Source organism: Aythya fuligula, chromosome 1, assembly GCF_009819795.1.
Source record: "Aythya fuligula isolate bAytFul2 chromosome 1, bAytFul2.pri, whole genome shotgun sequence".
Taxonomy (NCBI): domain Eukaryota; kingdom Metazoa; phylum Chordata; class Aves; order Anseriformes; family Anatidae; genus Aythya; species Aythya fuligula.
The window spans coordinates 13,054,351-13,074,733 of NC_045559.1; the positions used below are offsets into that span (position 1 = coordinate 13,054,351).

Below are 20,383 nucleotides of genomic sequence, written 5' to 3' on the forward strand. Positions count from 1 at the left end.
TTACTGCAACAAGCTCTGGTCCACAGTACCGAAAGGAAACTGAGTCATAGCAGGAGGAGAAGTTAATGACAAAGGGTTCTTATTCTAAACCAGTTTTACCGCAGCAATTCTGCGTGACTTTGGGTTCTTTAAATGTATGCACTGTGTATTCCTCCCCCAGCTATGTGCTTCTTTCAGATTTCCGTGGAGTGATTGAATGAAGGATCCATGCAGCAAAAAGCTCACCTCCTACCTGCAGGAGTTCCCTCAGTTATACACATCTCAGTTGTCTGTGACTTTTTCTTCTCTGGAAATCTGCCATTGGTGGCAGTCTCAACTAAAGAGGTCCCAGCTGCAGCCAGCAGGGTAGAACTGGAAGCACTATTTGATCTGCTGCCCAATCTGATTTCTTGCTACTTCTCATGTTCACTGCATCTTGATATGTGGAGGATGCCAAACTTAGTTCTGAACCTCAAGCCCTACCTTTTGTGGCTTTACATCAAACTGAAAGCAGTACTTCACTGATGTCCCAAAACATTGACACATAAATCACTTCAATGATTGAAAATAGATCTTACTTTGAGTGTAATGTATTCTCTCATTAAAGTTTGATGAGTTTGGTTCTAAGTGGTGTGCCAGGCTGTAGGTGTAGTTGCACAAATCCACAGGGTGCTGCTTCTGTAGTTGCCTGTCTGTGCCATCATCCCCACCAGCCCCTGGAGCTCTGTGGCTGTCAGCACACAGCTATGTAGGGAGCTAACAGCTCCGCCAGAAAGACGAGCAGTGAAAGAGGAGAAACTGAAGACCTGCCTGTAACAGAGCAAAAACTTACTCTAGCTCTGGCTTCAGCTGCTTCTTTATACACCTTCTCATTGCGTAAAATCTTCAACCATTCAATTTCTGTCTCCTTGGGAGGAGGAAGGCCTTGGTCTATCCTTGCTGAAACAGTCATCAAAAATTGTTCTTTGTCTCTCATTTCCTGCTGGAGTTTAATGGCAAGTGCTTGCTTCATGGATAACTCTGCAACAAGAGCCATCATCTTCTGGGTTCTGTCTTTAATCTTCTTCTGTAATTCACTTATCTGGAATAAGTGACAATTTTATTTTAGGTCTACCCTTTAGATGCTGGATGTGACACTTCAGTAAGTACAAGGTACACGAAAACAAGTCCAACTTGACTCTGTTTCCAAAAAACCCCAGTTCTATACTTAAAAATAACTTAGTGAAACTGTGTGTGTGTGTTTCCTGTGTACACTCTGAACCATAGAAACCTGCAGCATAAAAAGTCCCAGTTACTCCAGTGCAAGTTACGAGAAAGCGTGTTTGTAATTGTAATCTGCCATTTTCAGCCGAATGCCAAAACTTCCATTTACCTCAAGGGCAGAGAGAAAACCTAGATTCTGATTGAGCTTGTGCACAATTAACTTCTTATTGAGGTGTAACAAGTCTGATCCCTACAGGATAATTCAGTGATAATGTGGGCAAAGCTGTGCTGTGGGGTAAGTTATCCTTAGCAGAGTGACAGAAGAGGAACAAGATGGGAATCCTTGATTTGGACTGGAGGCGAGTTTAAATTAAAAAACAAACAAAACAAACAAAAACTCAGAATATTGTTAAATCTTTTTAAGATTTAAAACTGAATTTAAGATTAAAACTGAACTTTTGTCACACTGCCATTTTTACAGTAACTTATTAGCCAGTGGCCATAATTTCCCAAAGACAAACATCAGCCGTGTTATTTCCCTTTCTGTAGACAATGAAAGATTTGCTCTAAAGGTGTTTTGATTTAAGCATCTCCCAGTGCCAAACCTACCAACTAAGAAAAAAGTCAACCCTGGCCTTGTTTTACATTAATTATGTCACTTTTTCATTGAGCTCTGCTCTATTTTTCGTTAAGGAGGTGGGGGTGAGAGGATTTTTGCTCCTCCACAAATAATGCTACTGGCAGCTAAAAGGCAATATCTGTAATTACGTAAAAGTAACTGCACTGAAAATTACATTTCTTTCCTACATGCTTCTCCTTACTTAAATAACAAACTGTCACATTTATCTTCTTTGCATTGGAGGCAATATGGGACTTATCTGGCTTTTCCTTTTTTTTTTTTTTTTTTTGGTTCACTGTTTGTGTTTGTTATGGAAAGACAGTTCAGTAAACATTCGAGAGGAGGATTCTTCCAAGTTTGCAAGCATTCAACCTGAGAAAGAACTAACATGTTTTGGTGCAACATCTATTTATGATGCAACCTTCTTTCTAAAAGAAACATTCCCAGTGCCGTTGCTAGGCCCACATTACTGTTATTACTAAATGTCTAATTTTTTACGGCTAACGTATGATTTGCCTATCAATAATCCCAGCCGCTAGTTTTGTAATTTGCAAGCGAGTCATCTGCCCTCTTGCCCAGCTATTTTGTTTCACGTAGGCCAGCAAGCAGAGCGTGCAATCCCCTTCTTACCCTTGTGGCTAAGAGCAGCGTGTCCTGCTGCCCGTTCCCTGCTGTGGTGCGGATCCTGGCTGTTAGCCGGGAAACGTGGTCATAGAGGAAATCCATCTCCAGCAGCCTCTCCTCTTTCTGCACCAGCTCTACCTCTATCTGCAGTGAGAAGGAGTACACACAACACGGGTAAATGGCAGGGGAAGGTGCAGCAGGAGCTGTTCTTGGGGTTGGTTGGAAAGAGTTGGCAGCTCCTGAACTAATACTGGCCAACAGCCATGTTCTTCACCAGCAATTTTCCCCAAATTTTCACCCAATCTACCCCCTACCAGGCAAAAACTTAAGGTTGTTCTCAGTCTTCCAGATCTTCCATGTCTGCCTGGGCCCTTTAGGTGGACTGGGGATTACACTGACAATATTACTGCCTTGCCATGATTTTCCCAAGAGCAAGTAATTTTTTTTCAAAGATTTTTTGAAGTATCAAAACCAGGTGTGTGGCCCTTTGCCTGGCCTGGGTGCCATTTAGGGAATGGGCTATTTTTTGTCTCCTTGTTGTAGTGGAACCAAAGCAGTAAAGCCAACCCCTGATAAGGGTGTTGTGTTTTATCCTAATTTGTGTGGATTGTAAGAGGACAGTGGGACTGCCTCCGTGTCACAGCGCGGGGGCTGTGGTGGGGCAGCTCAGCGCCACTTGCAGAGGTTGGACAGCTTCACTCATCGGTTTGTCATTTTGCATTTACTGTCCTCTGCCGCATTTTCCATGTCAACCCTTGAGTGCATTTGGAGGGGCTGTGAAGTGCCGATGATGTGAATTAACCAGCTGAGGGAGGGTGATGTAAGCCAGGTGCTCTGCACAGAGCCTGCCGGCCTCTGCTGGGGGAAGTCAACATCCCCCACATCCATTTTTCTTGGGAAGCAGGCATAGGGCTGCAGTTCCTGCTAACCAGTCATAGATATAGTAATTCCTCTTACAGAATGCCTATTTTAGAAATGAAAAACATTTGCTTTTTCTAAATAAGGTCAATCAAAGTGCAATTGGGCAGTAAGAAGAGGTGCTACCTGTTCGATCTTCTTTCGCAGTTCGGGTGGCGATGGGTCCGTCCCTCCCAAGTCTCGCTTTCTGCTCTCATTTGTAGGGTCAGCAAGGATTGCCTCCATCTGTTTAATCCTGTCCTTGCACTGGGAATACTAGCAAACAAAAACCCACAGCAGTTATTTGTGCAGACTGGAGGCAAAAAGCCCCGTTATTACTCTGTGAGGGGAGGTGGCAGGTCCTGGTGTGTCTGATTTCCTGCAGTTTGCTGTGTGGTTTGCAAACGAAGCAGATGGGGCACACGGCTCTCAGCCATGCTTGCTGGCTGTGCCCGGTCTTGGAAGCAAGGCTCTGGCCTTGGGGGAGCATTTGGGGTGCAGAATGATGCTGCTCAGACACTGAAAACGTTTCCCTATGAAACCAGAGGTGGATGGTGGAGATACAGCATTCTTACCTGTTGCTAATGAACGGGAATTTACCTTCCGAACATCTTTGGAAAGTTAGAAAAGGGCAGCCATGGGGGGAGCTGATGCCTTCTTCAGCTTCTGCTGGGTGGCCTGGATGAAAGTTGGTTTGTCCCAACCTATGTCCTTTGGGCTGTGCCAGGGCTGTGCTGAAAGCCGCTCTCTGTGGGCCCTCAAGGCCAGGCTGGATGGGGCTTTGGGCAACCTGGGCTGGAGGGAGGTGTCCCTGCCCATGGCAGGGGGTTGGGACTGGGTGGTTTTTAAGGTCCCTTCCAACCCAAACCATTCTGGGATTCTGATTCTCACCGGTGCCTGCCTCCTTCTCCCACCCCAGTCCCTGCCACCTGCTGCCCTGCGCTCAGCCCAGCCCCATGGGTGCCACCAGGACATGTGGCAGCACCTGCTGGGCTGGCAGCCTGGGCATCCTGGTGCCCTGCTGCCAAGCACTGAAAGTCTCGTGCCTGGAGGCTTCCAGATTTTCTCTGCTCGAGTGCCTGGATGTGCCTCGTATCCTGACGTGACTCGGCAGTGACACCGAGTGCTGGGAGCTGCGACCCAAAGCGCAGGTGTTCCCTGACCCTTCTGACGTGAGAAGCTCCCAGGGAAAGCCACTTCCCAGAATACACAGATGGAAATCCATGTTCCTCCCTGAAAGTGTCCGGACTTTCAGGACTGACGATGGTTTTTGTGCGTGTTGATGCACAGCTGTCTGTCAGCACATTGTCACACACCAGGACATGAGCCCCGCGACTTGCTATAAATGCTATCCTGCAGCTACAGGGGATGACACGGTTATGGAAATAGTGGTCACTGGCTCTGAAATCTATGGAGGGTCACCAGGAATACAGAGTAAATGTTTAGCTGTTGCTACAGGGATGGGGCTGTTTTACTGAACTGAACAATTTGTGTTTAACTGCAAAGGGAAAGCTGACGGGTAGCCGTGTGTGGTGAGGAGCAGCAGCAGGGTGCTTGCTCTAAACACCCCTGGCAAAGTGAAATTGTGCAGATCCTTCTTTTTGTCTAACAGCCAACAGTAAAAACCTTAAATAACTACAATTTCCTCATCAAATCATGATTTGGCTTAAAATGTATGCCAGTCAGTATGCAACTGGTTTCAGGGGTACTGCAAGATTTATTCTTGCTTATGCTTTAATAAGCAGCTAAAACCCAAGCCCAACAGCACACAGAGAATTACAAGCGGAAGAATGGGAGAACAGGATGAGCACAAACAACAGGATGCAGTGATGCTGCCAGGTATTTTGTATCTAGGGACAAATCGTTCAAACACTAACTCAGCTGCAAGCACCTTGTTGGAGGCATTGTACCCATAACGAGAGCAGGGACAGCTCAGCAGGTCACATTTTCCAGGACTGAAAGGTTACTCTAGGGAAGAGGGACTAATGCAGAACAAACACTGTCCAGGAAACCAGGAAAACAAAAATCTGTGAGGGGTTTCCTGTTAAATACTGGACTTACTTTCAAATGCAGAAGGAATTGGGGTTGATTAAATGAAGACTAACCCAAACACAACCAAAGCACATTTGGTGTCAACCATGATATTATGTGTCTGCTTAAGTAATGTGATAGGAGGTACCTTTATTTTCTCTTAAGCTGTGTCATTTTCCTTGGACAGTACTTCAGCTAAGCTCTAAGAGATTCTAAGTCTTAAAGCCCCCCAAAAGGCCACCCTTCTTTCCTGGAGAGCATTTGATACAGGGCATAGGAAAAGGCTGTACAAGAGAGGCTTGCTGTGCTTGATTAGAAACAATCAAAACAGGAGGAATTGCTGAAGAATAAAGAGGCAAGAGGAAGCACGTACCAGATAAAGGGCTGCTCTGAGAAAGTGGAGGGGCTGGTGCTTCTGGAAAGCTCAGAGGAGGCAGGCGAGGTGCCTAGAGCACTAGAATAGGGCAAATATCACCTGTTTTTAAAAATGGGGGGAAATGGAGGTACAGAATTATAGATAACATTGATAACTTCGCTTTCTGATGAATACATCTGGAACAAGCCATTCAGCTTCCTTTGTAAATAGCTAAAAAATAAAAAGGGTGTGGACATTGGCCAGCACAGTCATGCCAAACCAGTCCAATTACCTACTGTGAAAATGTAATGGGTATGGGGATGAGAAATGTTAGGTATCACGCAGCTTGGTTTTTACAGAGCTTCAACATTGTTTTATATGATATTCTCATAAACAAGCTATGGAAATGGTCTTGATGAAGATATAAGGTAAGTACTACGTCAGCAGTAGAAGGGTAAACTGAGAGAGACTGCAAATATTTTGGAGGAGACGATTCAAACCCCAAATGATCTGAAAAAAGGTTTGAACAAATGAAGTTATATCAAATGACACATGCAAGGTGCTGCATGTAAGCAGGAAAAATTATCTGTATGAATACAGAATCCAGGCCAACTAATTAGACACCTTAAAACAATGGCCTGGTAGTTAGGTACACTTGCAGGGTGAATGTGAATCAAGATGTGCTGCTGCAAGAAAGGCTACTGCCATACCTGGATACATAAGCAGAATTAAAACCAGCCAGATGTCTGAATGAATCCTTCCACTCTCAGCCACTGCTATTAGACACTGTGTGTCAAGGAAAAAAATAATAAAATAGAAAAAGAAGACAGAAAAGAAGAATCTAAGCCACATTAGCTGTAAGGACTGATGGAAAGGAGTAAGGTTGTGTAACCTAACAAAAGGATGGGAGAGGAGCGTGATTAACTTTATTCCATAAACATGAAATGCTGCTGCAGGGAGGAAAAGAATGATCCATTTGTCATGCCCCTGGTGGATGGAAGAAAAAAAAATCAATAGGCTTACATTGCAGCAAGAAAGCATCAGGCTAAAGGTTAAGAAAATCTTCCTCTGTTAAGGATGTACTGGGATAGCTTGCCCGGGGAACTGCAGTTTCCATCAGCAGGGGTTTGAAAGACCAACTCAGCTCTCTCAGGAAGAGCAGAAAACCCCACGCAGGAGCAGCAGCAGAAGCAGGATTTTCTCAATAAACCTCTCACCTCCCCACTAGCCCTGGTTTCCTGCGACTGATAATGTGGTCTGTAGATTTTCATGGGGCAGTATTAAAGCCTGGATACATTTTTATGCCAAATGCCTCTCTGAGATTGTCACTACATTAGCTCAGCTCTGAGGCATGAAGATGCCACCTAGAGCACCCTGCCAGCTCAGTGGCTCTGCTTGTTGGACTAATTAATGATTGGTGCCAAGTATTTCTCACTGATGCATGAAGGCAGGCTGGTTTTCATGGGTCATTTCAGCCAGCAGGAACAGTCCCTTCATGTGCAGTCAAAACTAAATGGTTTCACAGTTTTAAGCCCATGGAAAACCACCTCGGAATCTCACCAGGTACTCTTTGTGTCAGATGAAGTACTTTGAAATATTTCTAATGCTTTACATTGATATTAACAAAAATAGCTGCTCACATTAGTAGCACTGGCTTAGAACAGCTCTGGTATTTTATTAGATAAAATCTATTCACCAGCATCACGTTCTTTTGTGGAAATGAGCAGCCTTTGGTGGAAAGCGTAAGAGTGGCACATCCGTGAGCTTGATGATTAAGCAGCTCGTGTGGAATAGAGGCGACCCAGATGAAATTTTTGTTCTAGACTCACACAGCCCCCTTCTGTGCTTTTCCACTCTCCATTTCTATCAGATGCAAACAAACAGCAAATATTGAAATATTTTCTAATTTGTGATGCTGAAGCTGGTTTTCATTTCAGGTCCCTTTATATTTGAAGTATTACCATATATGAAATTATATCTGTTGTTGGAAGATCATTCAGCAAGCAACACCAGAAAGCTTAATTTACCACTGGACTGAGTAAAAAGAAAGAAGTTCTGGGGAAATGTGAAGATTGGGAAATGCAGGAAAGGAAAAAAACAATACAGAAAAGATGACAAAGTTTAGAAAGTACTCAAGACTTAAGAAGACAGGAAGGGTAGGAAAGGGGGAAAAGAAAATTTAAGAAGAGCAGGTACAGAATTTGTCCTGCTTAATTCAGATAGTCTGAACTGTACATGTACATGTATTTCAAATGTAGATGCCTTCTGAAGAACCCTTCCTACATCATTCAAAGTTTCCTATGCAATCAAAGGGGAGAGGTAGGTGTCTCCAGGATAAAGACCTCCCAAGAGGAACATTTTGCTTGCCACATAAGGTTATTGGGATCTCCTCTGTAGGCAAGGACACCTAACTCTTTCCATTAATAACCAGACCATACCCATTTATATGGATAATTTGTCCTGTGGGCTCCTAACATGAGCTTAAAGTTGGAGCAGCTGGTGACAACTCTTCAGGTTTCAGCTTGGCATCTGAGGTTGGATTCACAGACAAGACGAGTGATTTAGGTCTGTATTGAGCACACCAAGTCAGAGTTTTGTGCAAATGAGCATTATAGTAAAATGCTTGGCACATTGTAACAGAACTGCGTTGGATTTCAACATGGGGCCAAAGCTGTAACCTGGACAGAAATTAGTGAGCTGAATTTTGCAGCCAACACCAGAATTCAGCTTTGGGCTTATGGCTTTTATTTGAATCATGGAGATAAAGCCAAATGGTTTGAAACTGTTTCTCACTAGACATAATGGCTACTGCCAGCAGGAGGAACAGCACTAACGCTAGAATGGCTGAGTGCAAGGAGATGGCTGTGTTCATGGCCAATTTGAACCATGTAATATGGCATCAGTAACCATAGTATTTAGTTACATTTAAAAAGCTGAGACCCGAATGTTTGATTAATCATTGTTGTGAATATTGTTCAGTGACAAATCTTTGATTTGGGAACATTTACTGAGACTACTCTGTGCCTCCCAACACTATTTTCCTACTTTTTAATTTTACACTGTTATTGCAAAAAGATGTAAAGAGTCTGTATCAGCAGCTTCTCTTTAACTGTGACTTCACACGAACAATCATCATAAAGGAGAAAGTTTAAGGAATGCAGAACACAAAAATCAAAGTTTCACTGCTGACTCTCAGTTCACAGAAACTATCTGCCTGTCGTTGCTGCATTTGACTCTGTGACTCTCAGCCTCATTCTAAGTCCTACCTTTAAACATCTCTTATTTTCTTCAGTCTATCACGTTGTTTTCATACCTTCTCTATTCATCATTGAAATCTGTAATTGCACTGTACAGTTCTTTGGGGTATGATTTGTGTAAGGTATTATAGAAAATTTTATTCTTTTAGCAGAGCATGTAATTTCTTTAAAAGACCAAACGTAACAGAATAGTGCAAGCACTATTTAACAGTGAGTCACAGCTCCCATCAAGCAATTACAGATGGCAATGGTACACCATACTTTATTATTTTGTGCAGGCACTAGCTGAGTATATATGGAAAAAATTACCATCTGGAGATAAGGTCAAAAGTAAATGAGCCATTTCAGAAAGCAAGGAAAGAATGTCCAGAACAATGATGAACACTGCAGTTTGTTAATTGTTTAATGTCATGTTGTAACTAGAACTAAAACTTACACTGTTTTTGTGTAGAAGAAAATGTACGTGGCTTCATTGTGGGCAGCAGAGTTTCCAGAGTAGGCTCACAGTCAAGTGTGAATTGAGTTATTATTTCAGGAATTTGAAGACCTAAGTATATCCCCATCCTTCCATCTACCCCCATCAATACAGTTTTAACAAATTTTATCTCCATTCCCGTTTTTTCCCCATGACTACTCTTCTCCAGTTTAGTCATGCTGACATTTACAGCTATGGGGAGGACCAGCTGAGATTCCACAGCCAGGCAGTGTTTGGTATGTGCAAGGCAAAGTGTCAGAGTCATAAGCTAGAAACTCACAAATTTGATGTTAAAAGCATGCAGCAGTGCTTTGTTTTAAAATACAGAATAATTCAAGCAAACAATCAATCAAACAAACAGAAAGGTAAAGGTTTCTTTCCCACCAACCTGTATCTGAAGTACCACCAAATCTGCATCCAGGGCTTTCTTCGTTGGTAGTGCTTTAAACAAAAATTCAGTCTGTCTCTTCTTCTCAGCTACCTTCATCTTCAGAAAACTGATCTTTTCATCCATAGCTTGCATCTCAATATCTCCATTTCTACACAACATCTCTTGCATGTTTATTTTTTCATATAAAATGCATACCTCTTCTTCTCGACTTTTGAGCAGAAGACCACTGCAATAAGCCCAAAATGAAAAGGTAAGACTTAAAAATTTTTGACTCTTATTCAATGTATTCCATTTGAGAACATAACTGGCAAGCTTGGAAGATGATAGTAATAATCTAGGAAAATGTACCAAATGTACTTTAAATAGAGAACAAAATAATTACAATGTGAAAACTAGAGAACACAGAATTGCAAAGGTTACCCTGGTGTTTCATATGATTTTTAAAGCTCTTCTGGCTTCTGTCAGCATTCCTTTTAAAGTGGATTAACAGGCTCAGAGAATTCTACAACCGTATTTTTATACAAGAGACGTACACAAAGATCAAAAAGAGCAGAAGGCTACAAGCTCTCCAGGCATTCAGTAGATTAGATTCTGTAACAGTTCTGAAGAACAATTGTCTTCATCCATGGAGGAACAGCAAACACCTGTATAATGCACAGCAGCACTGGCACTGCAGTGAGGTGGGCTGTTTATGAAGCACTGGAGTAAGGCAGCCCTGTAGTATTCCTAATTAGACTTGCTCATAAGTTGAAAAATATTGTTGACTGATGAATTTCAAAAATACACATTTTATTACATCAAATTTACACGTATACCTCTCATTTTTCTGCTGAATAGCCCTTTCGTATTTTTTGCGTAGCTGCACAATTTCCTCTTCAATGCGGGAGATAATATTGGTAAGTCTGTCAAGATCCAGAAGCTGTTGCTTTTTCTTTTCTTTCATCTCATCCATGACTTGTTCAAGTTTGGAGTAATCAGTTTTGAGACTGTCTTTAATTGCTACATTACTTGTATTCTTCAGATATTGCCTCTGCAGTATTCTTTAACGTAACAGAAAAGCAGGAAAGTTTTTAGTCCTTTTAAATTGAAAGTAATTTCAGCTATTAAAAACAGAGCTTAAACTAAATCCTAAAATACACAAAGGGTCTTCTATGTCACTCTGCTTGGCAGACACACTACAAGAGGTAGAAAGTCCCTCTGAGAACAGCTTCTCTGTACGAGTTCTTTCCAGCTTGAACAGATCTGGATTACAACCCAGCTAAGTGCTTTAAATGGAGCCCTGCACCACAGCTCTGTCCTTTACTGGGTAGCCCAAGGGGCCATAAGGAATAAATTTCAAGAGCAGAAGTATAAACTATGATGCAAATTCTCCGTGTGTAAAAAACCTGTCCTTCTCTCCATTTTAGGAGCAATATTTAAATAAGGTCTCCGAGTTTATAGCACACTGCAACACAAGAACGAACATTATCAATCAATGAGAAACAAAACAATCACAGCATCAGATCAGTGACAAGCTCCTATTACAGATCCCTAAAAATGAAGAAAGGAACACATTATTTCAAGAGACCCTGCTAGCCTTTGGACGATGGTCCTTTGCTCTAAAGACAGCTTCTTGTTGCCACATGGGTCATTTATTTGCTAACAAGGAACTTAGACTTTCTGCATTTAATCTGTGGTAAGCATCATTTCTTGAGCAAGACACTACTTTAGCTACACTGGGAAGATATTAATGTCAAAGTATGAAAGAGGTAGTGAAAGAAGAAGCATTGTCCCCTGATAAAACACAGAACTGCAAATGAAATGTCCCGCTTCCCATCCTTGGTTCCAGCATTAAGCTGCTGAATTACTCTGTGCAAAGTTGTGAGCTTCTTTCTGGTTCATTTTGCCTGTATGCATAACACTTTCCAGGTCCAGAAGGTATTACTGTATTGAATTAAACCTTTGCAAAGCAAGTTTGAGAGTGAAAGAATGGCAGTATTGCAGAAATGCAATGTATTATTAAATAATTTATGAAGAGCCTTTATCTTTTTGGACTGATGCTCTGTCCTCTAAATTGTGTAGCTTGCAGTTAAGTCAGGGATACCATGATACTAAAGTAAATTACTGGGATTAGAAATGTTTCCCATAGGGTAAAAAATTAATGATAATTCATTACCTTTACCTACTTTTAAATCCAGGTTTGCAGAAATCAAAATGTCTGTTGGGTCTCTACTGCAGTATGGTCCAGTACAAAACAATGAGTTATTTTGGATGTCTAGACAATATAGATACCTGTCTTTTTAGCATTTCTTCTCCTTTCAGCAGGAATTTATTGGGAAGACCTCAACAATTTTAGCACAAAATGTCAGCTTGTGCATTTCAACAAAATGACTTAAATCAGTGAAGTGCCACTTCTTTTCCCTCTTCCTCCAGCATGACTTTGAAATAAAGCTACGTGCAGATTCAAAATATATTTTGAGTGAGTGTACCCTGAACACATTCTTAGGTCTGGTTGTGTAATTTTTTGTTGGCACCAGAAAACAAAGTGTGGGGCAAAACAAATTTTTGTGCTGCTCTGCATACACAATTAACTCTTTGCTAGCTTCCTGCTTTCCCAGCTTCCAATCTCAGAGACATTGTCATTCCGTCTGTATAGCACCAAGCAGAGTATCATCTCTAGGATGACAAAAAGACTGCAAAAGGGCATCTCCACTAAACAGTGATCCAGGAAAAAAATAAAATAGAATCACACCCCAACTGCTCCTCCTCACCCTCTTTGTTGTCAATGCAAACTTAATTAATTTTGATTAGGATTGTCTGGAAATCGAAACCATGTTTTGTTTGATCTGAAATAAATGTTATCCTTATAGGCTTCCGTTTGAATTTAAACCAAGAAACCTAGTTCTAACTTAATAAGTAGGCAGCCACGTTACTAGCTAGTGACTCCTCTACTAGTACCATGCAGCAGCCTGCTGTGGAATCGCATGTTTTGGACCTCATTTTTGCCTAAGGATGAGCAAGTAAGAGTACAACAGTGTTGTTCTTATTCAGATGCTAGAGGCTCAAGAACTGTGGTACAAAGGAAGTGCAGTGACAGTTTCTCCCTTCAAAGGTTAGGAAGGTGAGACAGTTGCCAGACAAACTTCAAAAATGCTTCCTTGCCATGCAGTGATGCACAGCCTAATTGTGAATTGCTAGGGTGATAAGAAATTGGAGCAGATTATGTAAGGGTGTCTCAACATTTCTAAGTTTGGATCAGGTTTTAAAAATCAGGATAATGGCTTTCAAGGAAGAAATAGGCGTAGTGGAACTGGATTATCTCTTAAGGTTTTCTGTAATTCTTTCCTATTTTTATAATTGTGAGCTATAGCTTAGTTAAAACTCACCTTTCTTTGGTTATCACAGTATTCCTTAAAGTTTCTATTTCATTTTCTATCAATTTTACCCGTTTTCTAAGTTCAGTTGCTTTCTGCTGAGCAATATGTGCCAAATTTATACATTTATTCCTTTCATTTTGGATTACATCACATATTTTAGTAAATCCTTTGAGTCTGAAGAAAAGACAAGTGTATAGGAATTAATTATTGTAGGTTAATGCATACATTATCTCAATAAAAATGCTTTAAAAAGCATTATTTTATTAAATGTATCATTATTATTTTCTTACTGTTTTTGGATTTTTCTTTTTGTCTTTTTATACACTTCTATTTCAAGATCCTTTCTTTTTATTTCCTTAAGACTATTTTGGAGTTGTATCTGAAATGTAAAATAGAATTCAGTAAGCACTTCAGAATTTTCTAATCTAAAAATCCAAGGTTTTTAGATTTTTCAAAGAAATATCTTCAAAGAAGTGACTGAAACAGCTACTCCTATTAGATGAGGAAAAGACAGTGAGGCAGAATTGTTCCAAGAACTTGTTCTAATTATAATGAAATACTTTTACTGTAACATTAAAGAACACAGTCTTTCTATGTATACTAATCTTACAATGACTGTTGTTAATGTAGATAATAGATTTGATGCTGCATCTTAAAATGATTGGTCCCCTGCTATCTGGAGTTCTATTGTTTCTGTTAATCAGACACTCCATCACAATATAATTATCTGGCATATGCACCACTGAAATTGTACCTTGAATTTCTGGTGCGATTTTCCAAATAAAATTCCTTTTTCATTTTTTTTCCCCTGCCTTTTAAACAATTACAGATTCAAGTAGAATGACACACATTTTGTTAGGGCTCTTACCTCTTGATTTCAGTTCTGTTCGGTCCTTAATAGTCTCGGTCATTAACCTTTAGTGGACAGGCCTTCTCTTACCTCCCACTGATACGAGGAGGTTGTACTGGCATTAGGAAAAGCTGGTGGATCTTGGGTTGCAATCCTAGGCAGGTGTGTTAATTTATTTTCTTTATGATTTTACCTGTTTATGGACTTATTTTTAACAAATGTGTAAAGCCTGACATGCTCCTTTGACTATTTCCATAGACAGTTAAATATTCCCAAAGTGCTATAGGGGCAGCTTATCTGATTTATTTTAATACAGACATATATTGAGAAAGTGTAACCAGTTTGTTCCTGGTATTTAGTGCAGACTGTGCAAAATCATAGGACACGCATGATACTATAATGCCAGCAAACCCAGTGACTATTCAGAAGGAAAAGTTTTCTTTCCCTCTTCCTTCAAATTAATAGAATGACTTAAACCTTGAAGCGTATCAGGAAAATAAAAATTGGCACCTGGCCTTGGAATAAGTAGCAGGTCTATTATCTTTGAATGTCCACATATTTGCACAATAAAACACATGGTTGTTGTACTTCTGAGAATCTCAGCTATCTGCTTTTCTACCTCTTTCTTTCAGAATTATTTATTTTATTCTTTAGAAAGAAAACCTCCTTTCAAACACCTTGTTTCAATTGTGTTGTGATATTGCAGCACACTACTGCACTGCACCATGAATTGTCACTAAAACAAGAGAATTGAGAGCTTCCTGCCTGGTGGTGGAACTTCGAAGAGGGAAATGAGAGTCTGTAAGGTTCCCCTCACCAGTAATTTAATTTCTCCTTATACCAGCTTTTACTTTAGAATATTCTTCTAATTATATGAGATACAATTTTTTACCTGGGCTTTCTGAACTTCCCTACATTTTTGCTCCTTCTCTTCAACTTTGAGCAATGTCAGATGTGCAAGTCTGGATAACTCATTCCTGTATTTTTCCTGCTCTTTGAAAAGCCGTCTCTCTTCAGCGATACATTCGTCTAATGTGCGGGCATCTGTATCTGATATCATTTCCTGAAGAAAAGCAAATTCAGTTCCTTATGGATTGATGCAGTAGTGTTGACAAAACTGAAGTTTGAAACACTTTGGGTTTACCTGCAAAGTGCACATATATATGGACTACATGGATTTAAATATGAATATGTAATAAAGTTTCCTTAAAGATACCAGCTGAAATGTTATGCATAATCCCTTAGCAACAAGTTAAAATATTTTATCACCTAGGAAGTTTCTCTTCCTCAGTCTAGCAGGTCTTTCGGCTATTAAATAGAAAAGTAACAAAACTGGACTATGCAGTGATCTTCGCTACAACAGGTTTGGAAAACAAGTTTTATATGAGGAATCTCAAAGAGCTTTATCTCCTTAAATCAAGATAGAAGTGGATCAGAGTCTGTTGTAGCCATAAAGTGAACATAAATCTGATAACAGACTTCCCAAATTAGAGGTCAAACATAACAAAACCCAGTGACTGAAAGCTAAAGCTAGACAAACTCTAAACTCAAGCTAGATGATAAAAACCACACATTTTTAACACAGATTAACCACCAAAAAAAATTAGCAGAACTGTGATTGTCTCTCCCACACTGGCAATTTTAAAATCAAGATTTGGACTTTTTTTAAGGTTAAATGATCAGAACAGTTATTTGTGTAATCTTTGAATCCACTTACATCCCTCTATAATCGTTAAATATTTCCAGGCTTCACCAAGTATATATAGATCATTACTGACTACTGTTGTCCATTAAAAACATATTCCATATACAAATAGTGATATGGAAATGCCTATGTATATGTATTCAAAACCAAGCTGAATTCCACCTGAAAAAGCTCATTAATTCAAAGAAGGCACAAAATAAAAATGTATATGAGGGTAAGAATATAAGAGAATATGATCTTAAGAAAAAAATATGTCTGAAATATATTGCTTGCTATAAAGTCATCTGTATAGTGGCAAGTACTAATAGTCTTACAGTTGAAGAATCTGCATTTCCACAGTGTATTTGACCATGGTCAGTATTGACAGGCATCTACAAATGTATTAGAAGTTGTCACTTCCCATGTCAAGGGATTTGGAACTAGATGGTCTTTAAGGTCCCTTCCAACACAAACCATGATTCTATGAAATGACAAAACTATGAAAATGAAAATTTAGTTTAAATTTAATTTAGCAATTCTGAGTTGTCCTTGTTTTAACAATACACTGTGCCATACCCAAAGAAAATTTACACACATCATATTTCTAGCTGCAGTATAGGTAATGATAGTCAGAAGGACTTAAACTAGAAAAAAAAAAGTGTTTTCTACCTTCCAATATGTGACCAGTAACACTGAAAAATGTTTTCCAAATATGACAAGCAACCAGTCTTTAAAACTGAAGAAAATACTCTTTTCTTTTCTCACCAGAAAGATGCAGCTAGAAACGCTCATCATTTTTTCTTCATTCCCTTTATTCTCATAGCTGTAAAGCAACTGTTACAGTGAGTAAGTATGAGAAAGCAGAACACATCACCTGTTCAGCTAAACTTCTCTTGTTCATTTCAATTTCCTTCTGCAGTTCTCGTCTTCTTTCTAATAGTACTTCATTACTTTTAGGGATAGCTTCTGCCTACAAAAATAAATCACACATTCTGCATGATGTCAACAAAAGGTATGAAAAATGTAAAATGCAGAAAATCTGTTTCAATTACTTACATACATTATGAAATTATTATTTTTTTTTTCTGGTTTGTGATAGTACCTAATCCAAGAGTTATCGGTTGTTGAGTAGAGCTCCTCAGCAATACTTGCAAGTTGTTCAAGCTTTTCTATTCAGAATTTAACTGTAAGGACTGAACTTCACAAAGCCCAATTTAAGTAACTGAATGTACACTCATTATTCTTTTCAGCAACTAAGCCACAAATAAAAAAAATATATATCAGAAAAACCAATTACATAAATATGTTAACTCTGATCTTGCTGAAGGAAGAAAATACCAATAATTTTAATGAGGTTGTTATTTCATGCCTGTGTCATTTTTAATATATATATATTTTTCCTCCTTAGCCTTTAGAAAGTCCAAACAAGTAACATGGTTATGTGCTACACATTTTTTTTTGTACAATATGGAAGAATCTGTTTATTATAAAATTGAAATGAAATGTGTAAGGGAAGAAATTATTTTCTGATTAAAATACATTGGAACAATCCCACTACAACCGTTTGCATTCGTTACCACTTCTGCTGTGCGAAAGGCTGGGGTGGCTGTAAACAGACATTTCCACATTTCCATGATGGGATTCAAGAGATGCCATCGAGTTCGAGTCTAAATGTAGAAAGCTCATACAAACATATTTAATCCATTAAGGACTCTTGTCCTTAGACATCAGACAGGACTAAACTTAGGCACTTTTGGCTGTCCTTGCATTGGGTTGCCAGATGAAAGCACATCCATGGAGGGAGAGGAACAGCAGCCCTGCTCTGGGGCTGGTGGCAGCCAGGGCCGCCAGTTCTCTTTCACACAGAATGTCGACGTTTAGCAATAGCTGACCTTTCACAACTTAACAAGAAGAAAAACACATTTGAAGGAAGTGTTCATGTAATTTCCTTATTCTACAAACCAGTCATTCTGCACTTGTGCAGACAATTGAAGAGAAATTGGGGGCAACACACTGATGTACTGTTGTTTCTGCAGCATTTATATTAGCAATTAATTCCAGTGAAAATTTCACTTGGAATCACACTGAATAAGTGTAAATCTGGCTTATATCAGTCAAACAGGCACTTGAACCACTTGAATAATAAAATATTTTAAGTTCTGTGGTCCCAACTCTTCTAAATGAAAATTATCTCAAGAGAGCAAATGCAAAGTAGAATTAAGCTGGCTGCTCCAGACTTTCTTACTCCAATACTGCATTTGAGTGACCATGCTGCAGGACAGAGGTGTTTTCACATTTGCTCTTCTAAAAGAGCAAAGAGAATCAGAGAACAGGGTTGGTGGGCTAAAAAGACTATATTTTCCTGGCCTGGTTATGCTCTGGTACTATCCTGTAACTTCTGGAGTAAGACATTGCTTGTAACTACACTTTTATGTCTTAGCAGCATTCCCTTTCCCTCGCTCCTCCTAATGCTGCAACTGGTAAGACCCATACAAGCCTGCAGAATAACCTGGCGTAGCTCTGAGGGAATCCTTTCAATGCAATTTAAAATTTATGGTCCCATTACAGGTCTCCAGCCCTTTCACACAGTGTAAAGCGGTTGGGTTGGGATCTCGCCCAAGACAGTGAACTTTAACCACAGCTGTCAGTGAGTTATGGCATTTGGTTTTAACATTACATGTTTCTGAACAATTGTGATTCTTCCTCCAGGAATATTTCTTCAATAGGAACACAGGGAAAAAATAAAAATAATAATAAAAAAATTCTCAGATTCTCTAAGCTGATACTGAACAAAATCTCCATATGAGCTTTAATATCAAAGTCTGGAATATAAGCATGCCCTTTAATCAACAGTTCAGGAAACTCAGTTTAAAACTTTTTTGTCTGATTATATAGAGCTTCTCCCCTCCCCAGGTAGGCTGGAATTACCAGGTGATTAATACACATGTGAATTCAGGAGGAAATTTCATCTTTGTCTGTGAATATCCCCTACTAATACAGTAAAAACAATTTTACAGTGATGTAAATAAGACTTTTTTTTCCTGCCTGAATTGCTTAGAATGATAAAAAAATTGCAGTGACACAATATCAAATTAGGAAACATTAACCCCTTATGCTTCTAAATCAGATAATTGATAAATAATTCTCCTGGGGAAAAAATATATTTACTTGACTATGTAAGATGAATTTTATAAGATTGACTTTCAATATAGGAAGGGATATAGAAAAAAGAAAGCTTAAGAAAAAAGGACTAGAAGAATCAGTGATGAGAGAAAAAGAATATGAAAAAGCTGTAAACATTTTTTCTTTTTTTTTTTTTTTAAAGAAAGAAAGGGAAGGACAGAAGGAAGGAATTGTTTCAAATGGACAAACAGAATGAAACTGCTCTTTAAAAGCAGAATAAATAAAACAGTAAGTCAATATGAAAAGAGTAATGTGTGAAATAGTAATGTAGGGAGAGAACTGAGAAAAGTGAAATTTGAGTGGAAATGAAATAGGGAATTATATCATTTAATACCAAATTTACATAGGGCTTGTTTCCTGCCCCCAAGAATAATGTTAAATGCATTATAAATTATTTAGAACACTGCGCAAGCCATCTTCAAATTTGAAAAAGATGAATCTTTTTGTCACCTGATGTAAGACCCAGGATTCATGCAATACTTAGCTTTATTTGCCAGATACAAAATTCTCTGGTGCCAATAGGCAAGCTACTGTACTATGTCATGTATAAAATGACCATAATCACTCAGTATTTTAAAGGAAGACATGCTGCCACAGTGCCAATAATCTCCCAGGTCTCTTTGATTAGGATGCTCCCAGACTAAATTCCATTCTTCAAGAATAGATCAATATAGCTTGATGCAGTATTTTTGTTACAGCTATAAAACCTTGAGCCTCCTTAGTCGTAGCAACGCTTGTGGTACATTTCTGTGCATAGAACACAGAAAAGACACACACTTAGAACAATTTTCTCTCCTTCTGTCTGTTAGGACCAGTCAAAAGATTTCAGAGATGGATTTCCTGTAAGAGAATTTGGAATTCTTATGATAAATATGTTCATACAGACCTCTGTTTTGAGTCTCTTGTGTTGTGATTTATCTTGTTCCAAAGACTCATTAATCACATTCAGCTGTAACTCCATCTTCTTTAATTTTCTCAGTTCTCTATCTTTCAGTGTTTGCTTGTGAATGAGAGTATCATGTTTTTGTTTTTTCTCCAAAATACATTTTTTTAAATTATATTCCAGAACTTCTCTATATTGGATACACAGAGAATTTTAGAAACAGGTAACTTCAGCAAGACATGTATGAATCAGGCATGATCATTTTAATGGGGTTTGAGTACTGCATTAATTATCTATGAGTAGCAATCAAGTTACAAACTACTGTCACTGGTTGCTTTAAAATTAGCAGGTAACTTTTTGATAGCTTTAATCAATGATAACATTCTTAATTATGTCAATGAGGTTTCACAACCTGTTCAATCTAAACCTGCTAAAAAAAAAATCTATAGAAAATAAATTATAACTGGAAGAAAACAATTTTTTTCTTTAAAATTTTTTTTTTTTTTTTAGTATGAGGCCATTAGTATGGCTTCACTCAGACATTTCAACTTACTGTGCTACTACCTAACATAAGATTTCAAAGGCAAAAGCATTGC

General features: G+C 39.0%; 1 protein-coding gene across 1 annotated transcript in view; it reads right to left on the reverse strand.

The window, feature by feature from the left end:
- Nucleotides 1-20,383, reverse strand: part of CCDC146 (coiled-coil domain containing 146) — a 77,260-nt gene that overhangs the window by 630 nt on the left and 56,247 nt on the right. Inside the window, 10 exon segments of the mRNA XM_032199841.1 lie at nt 812-1,060; nt 2,432-2,569; nt 3,470-3,598; nt 9,829-10,057; nt 10,647-10,871; nt 13,197-13,361; nt 13,478-13,566; nt 14,930-15,100; nt 16,596-16,691; nt 19,791-19,977. Of these exon segments, the coding sequence (XP_032055732.1) occupies nt 812-1,060; nt 2,432-2,569; nt 3,470-3,598; nt 9,829-10,057; nt 10,647-10,871; nt 13,197-13,361; nt 13,478-13,566; nt 14,930-15,100; nt 16,596-16,691; nt 19,791-19,977 (1,678 nt within the window).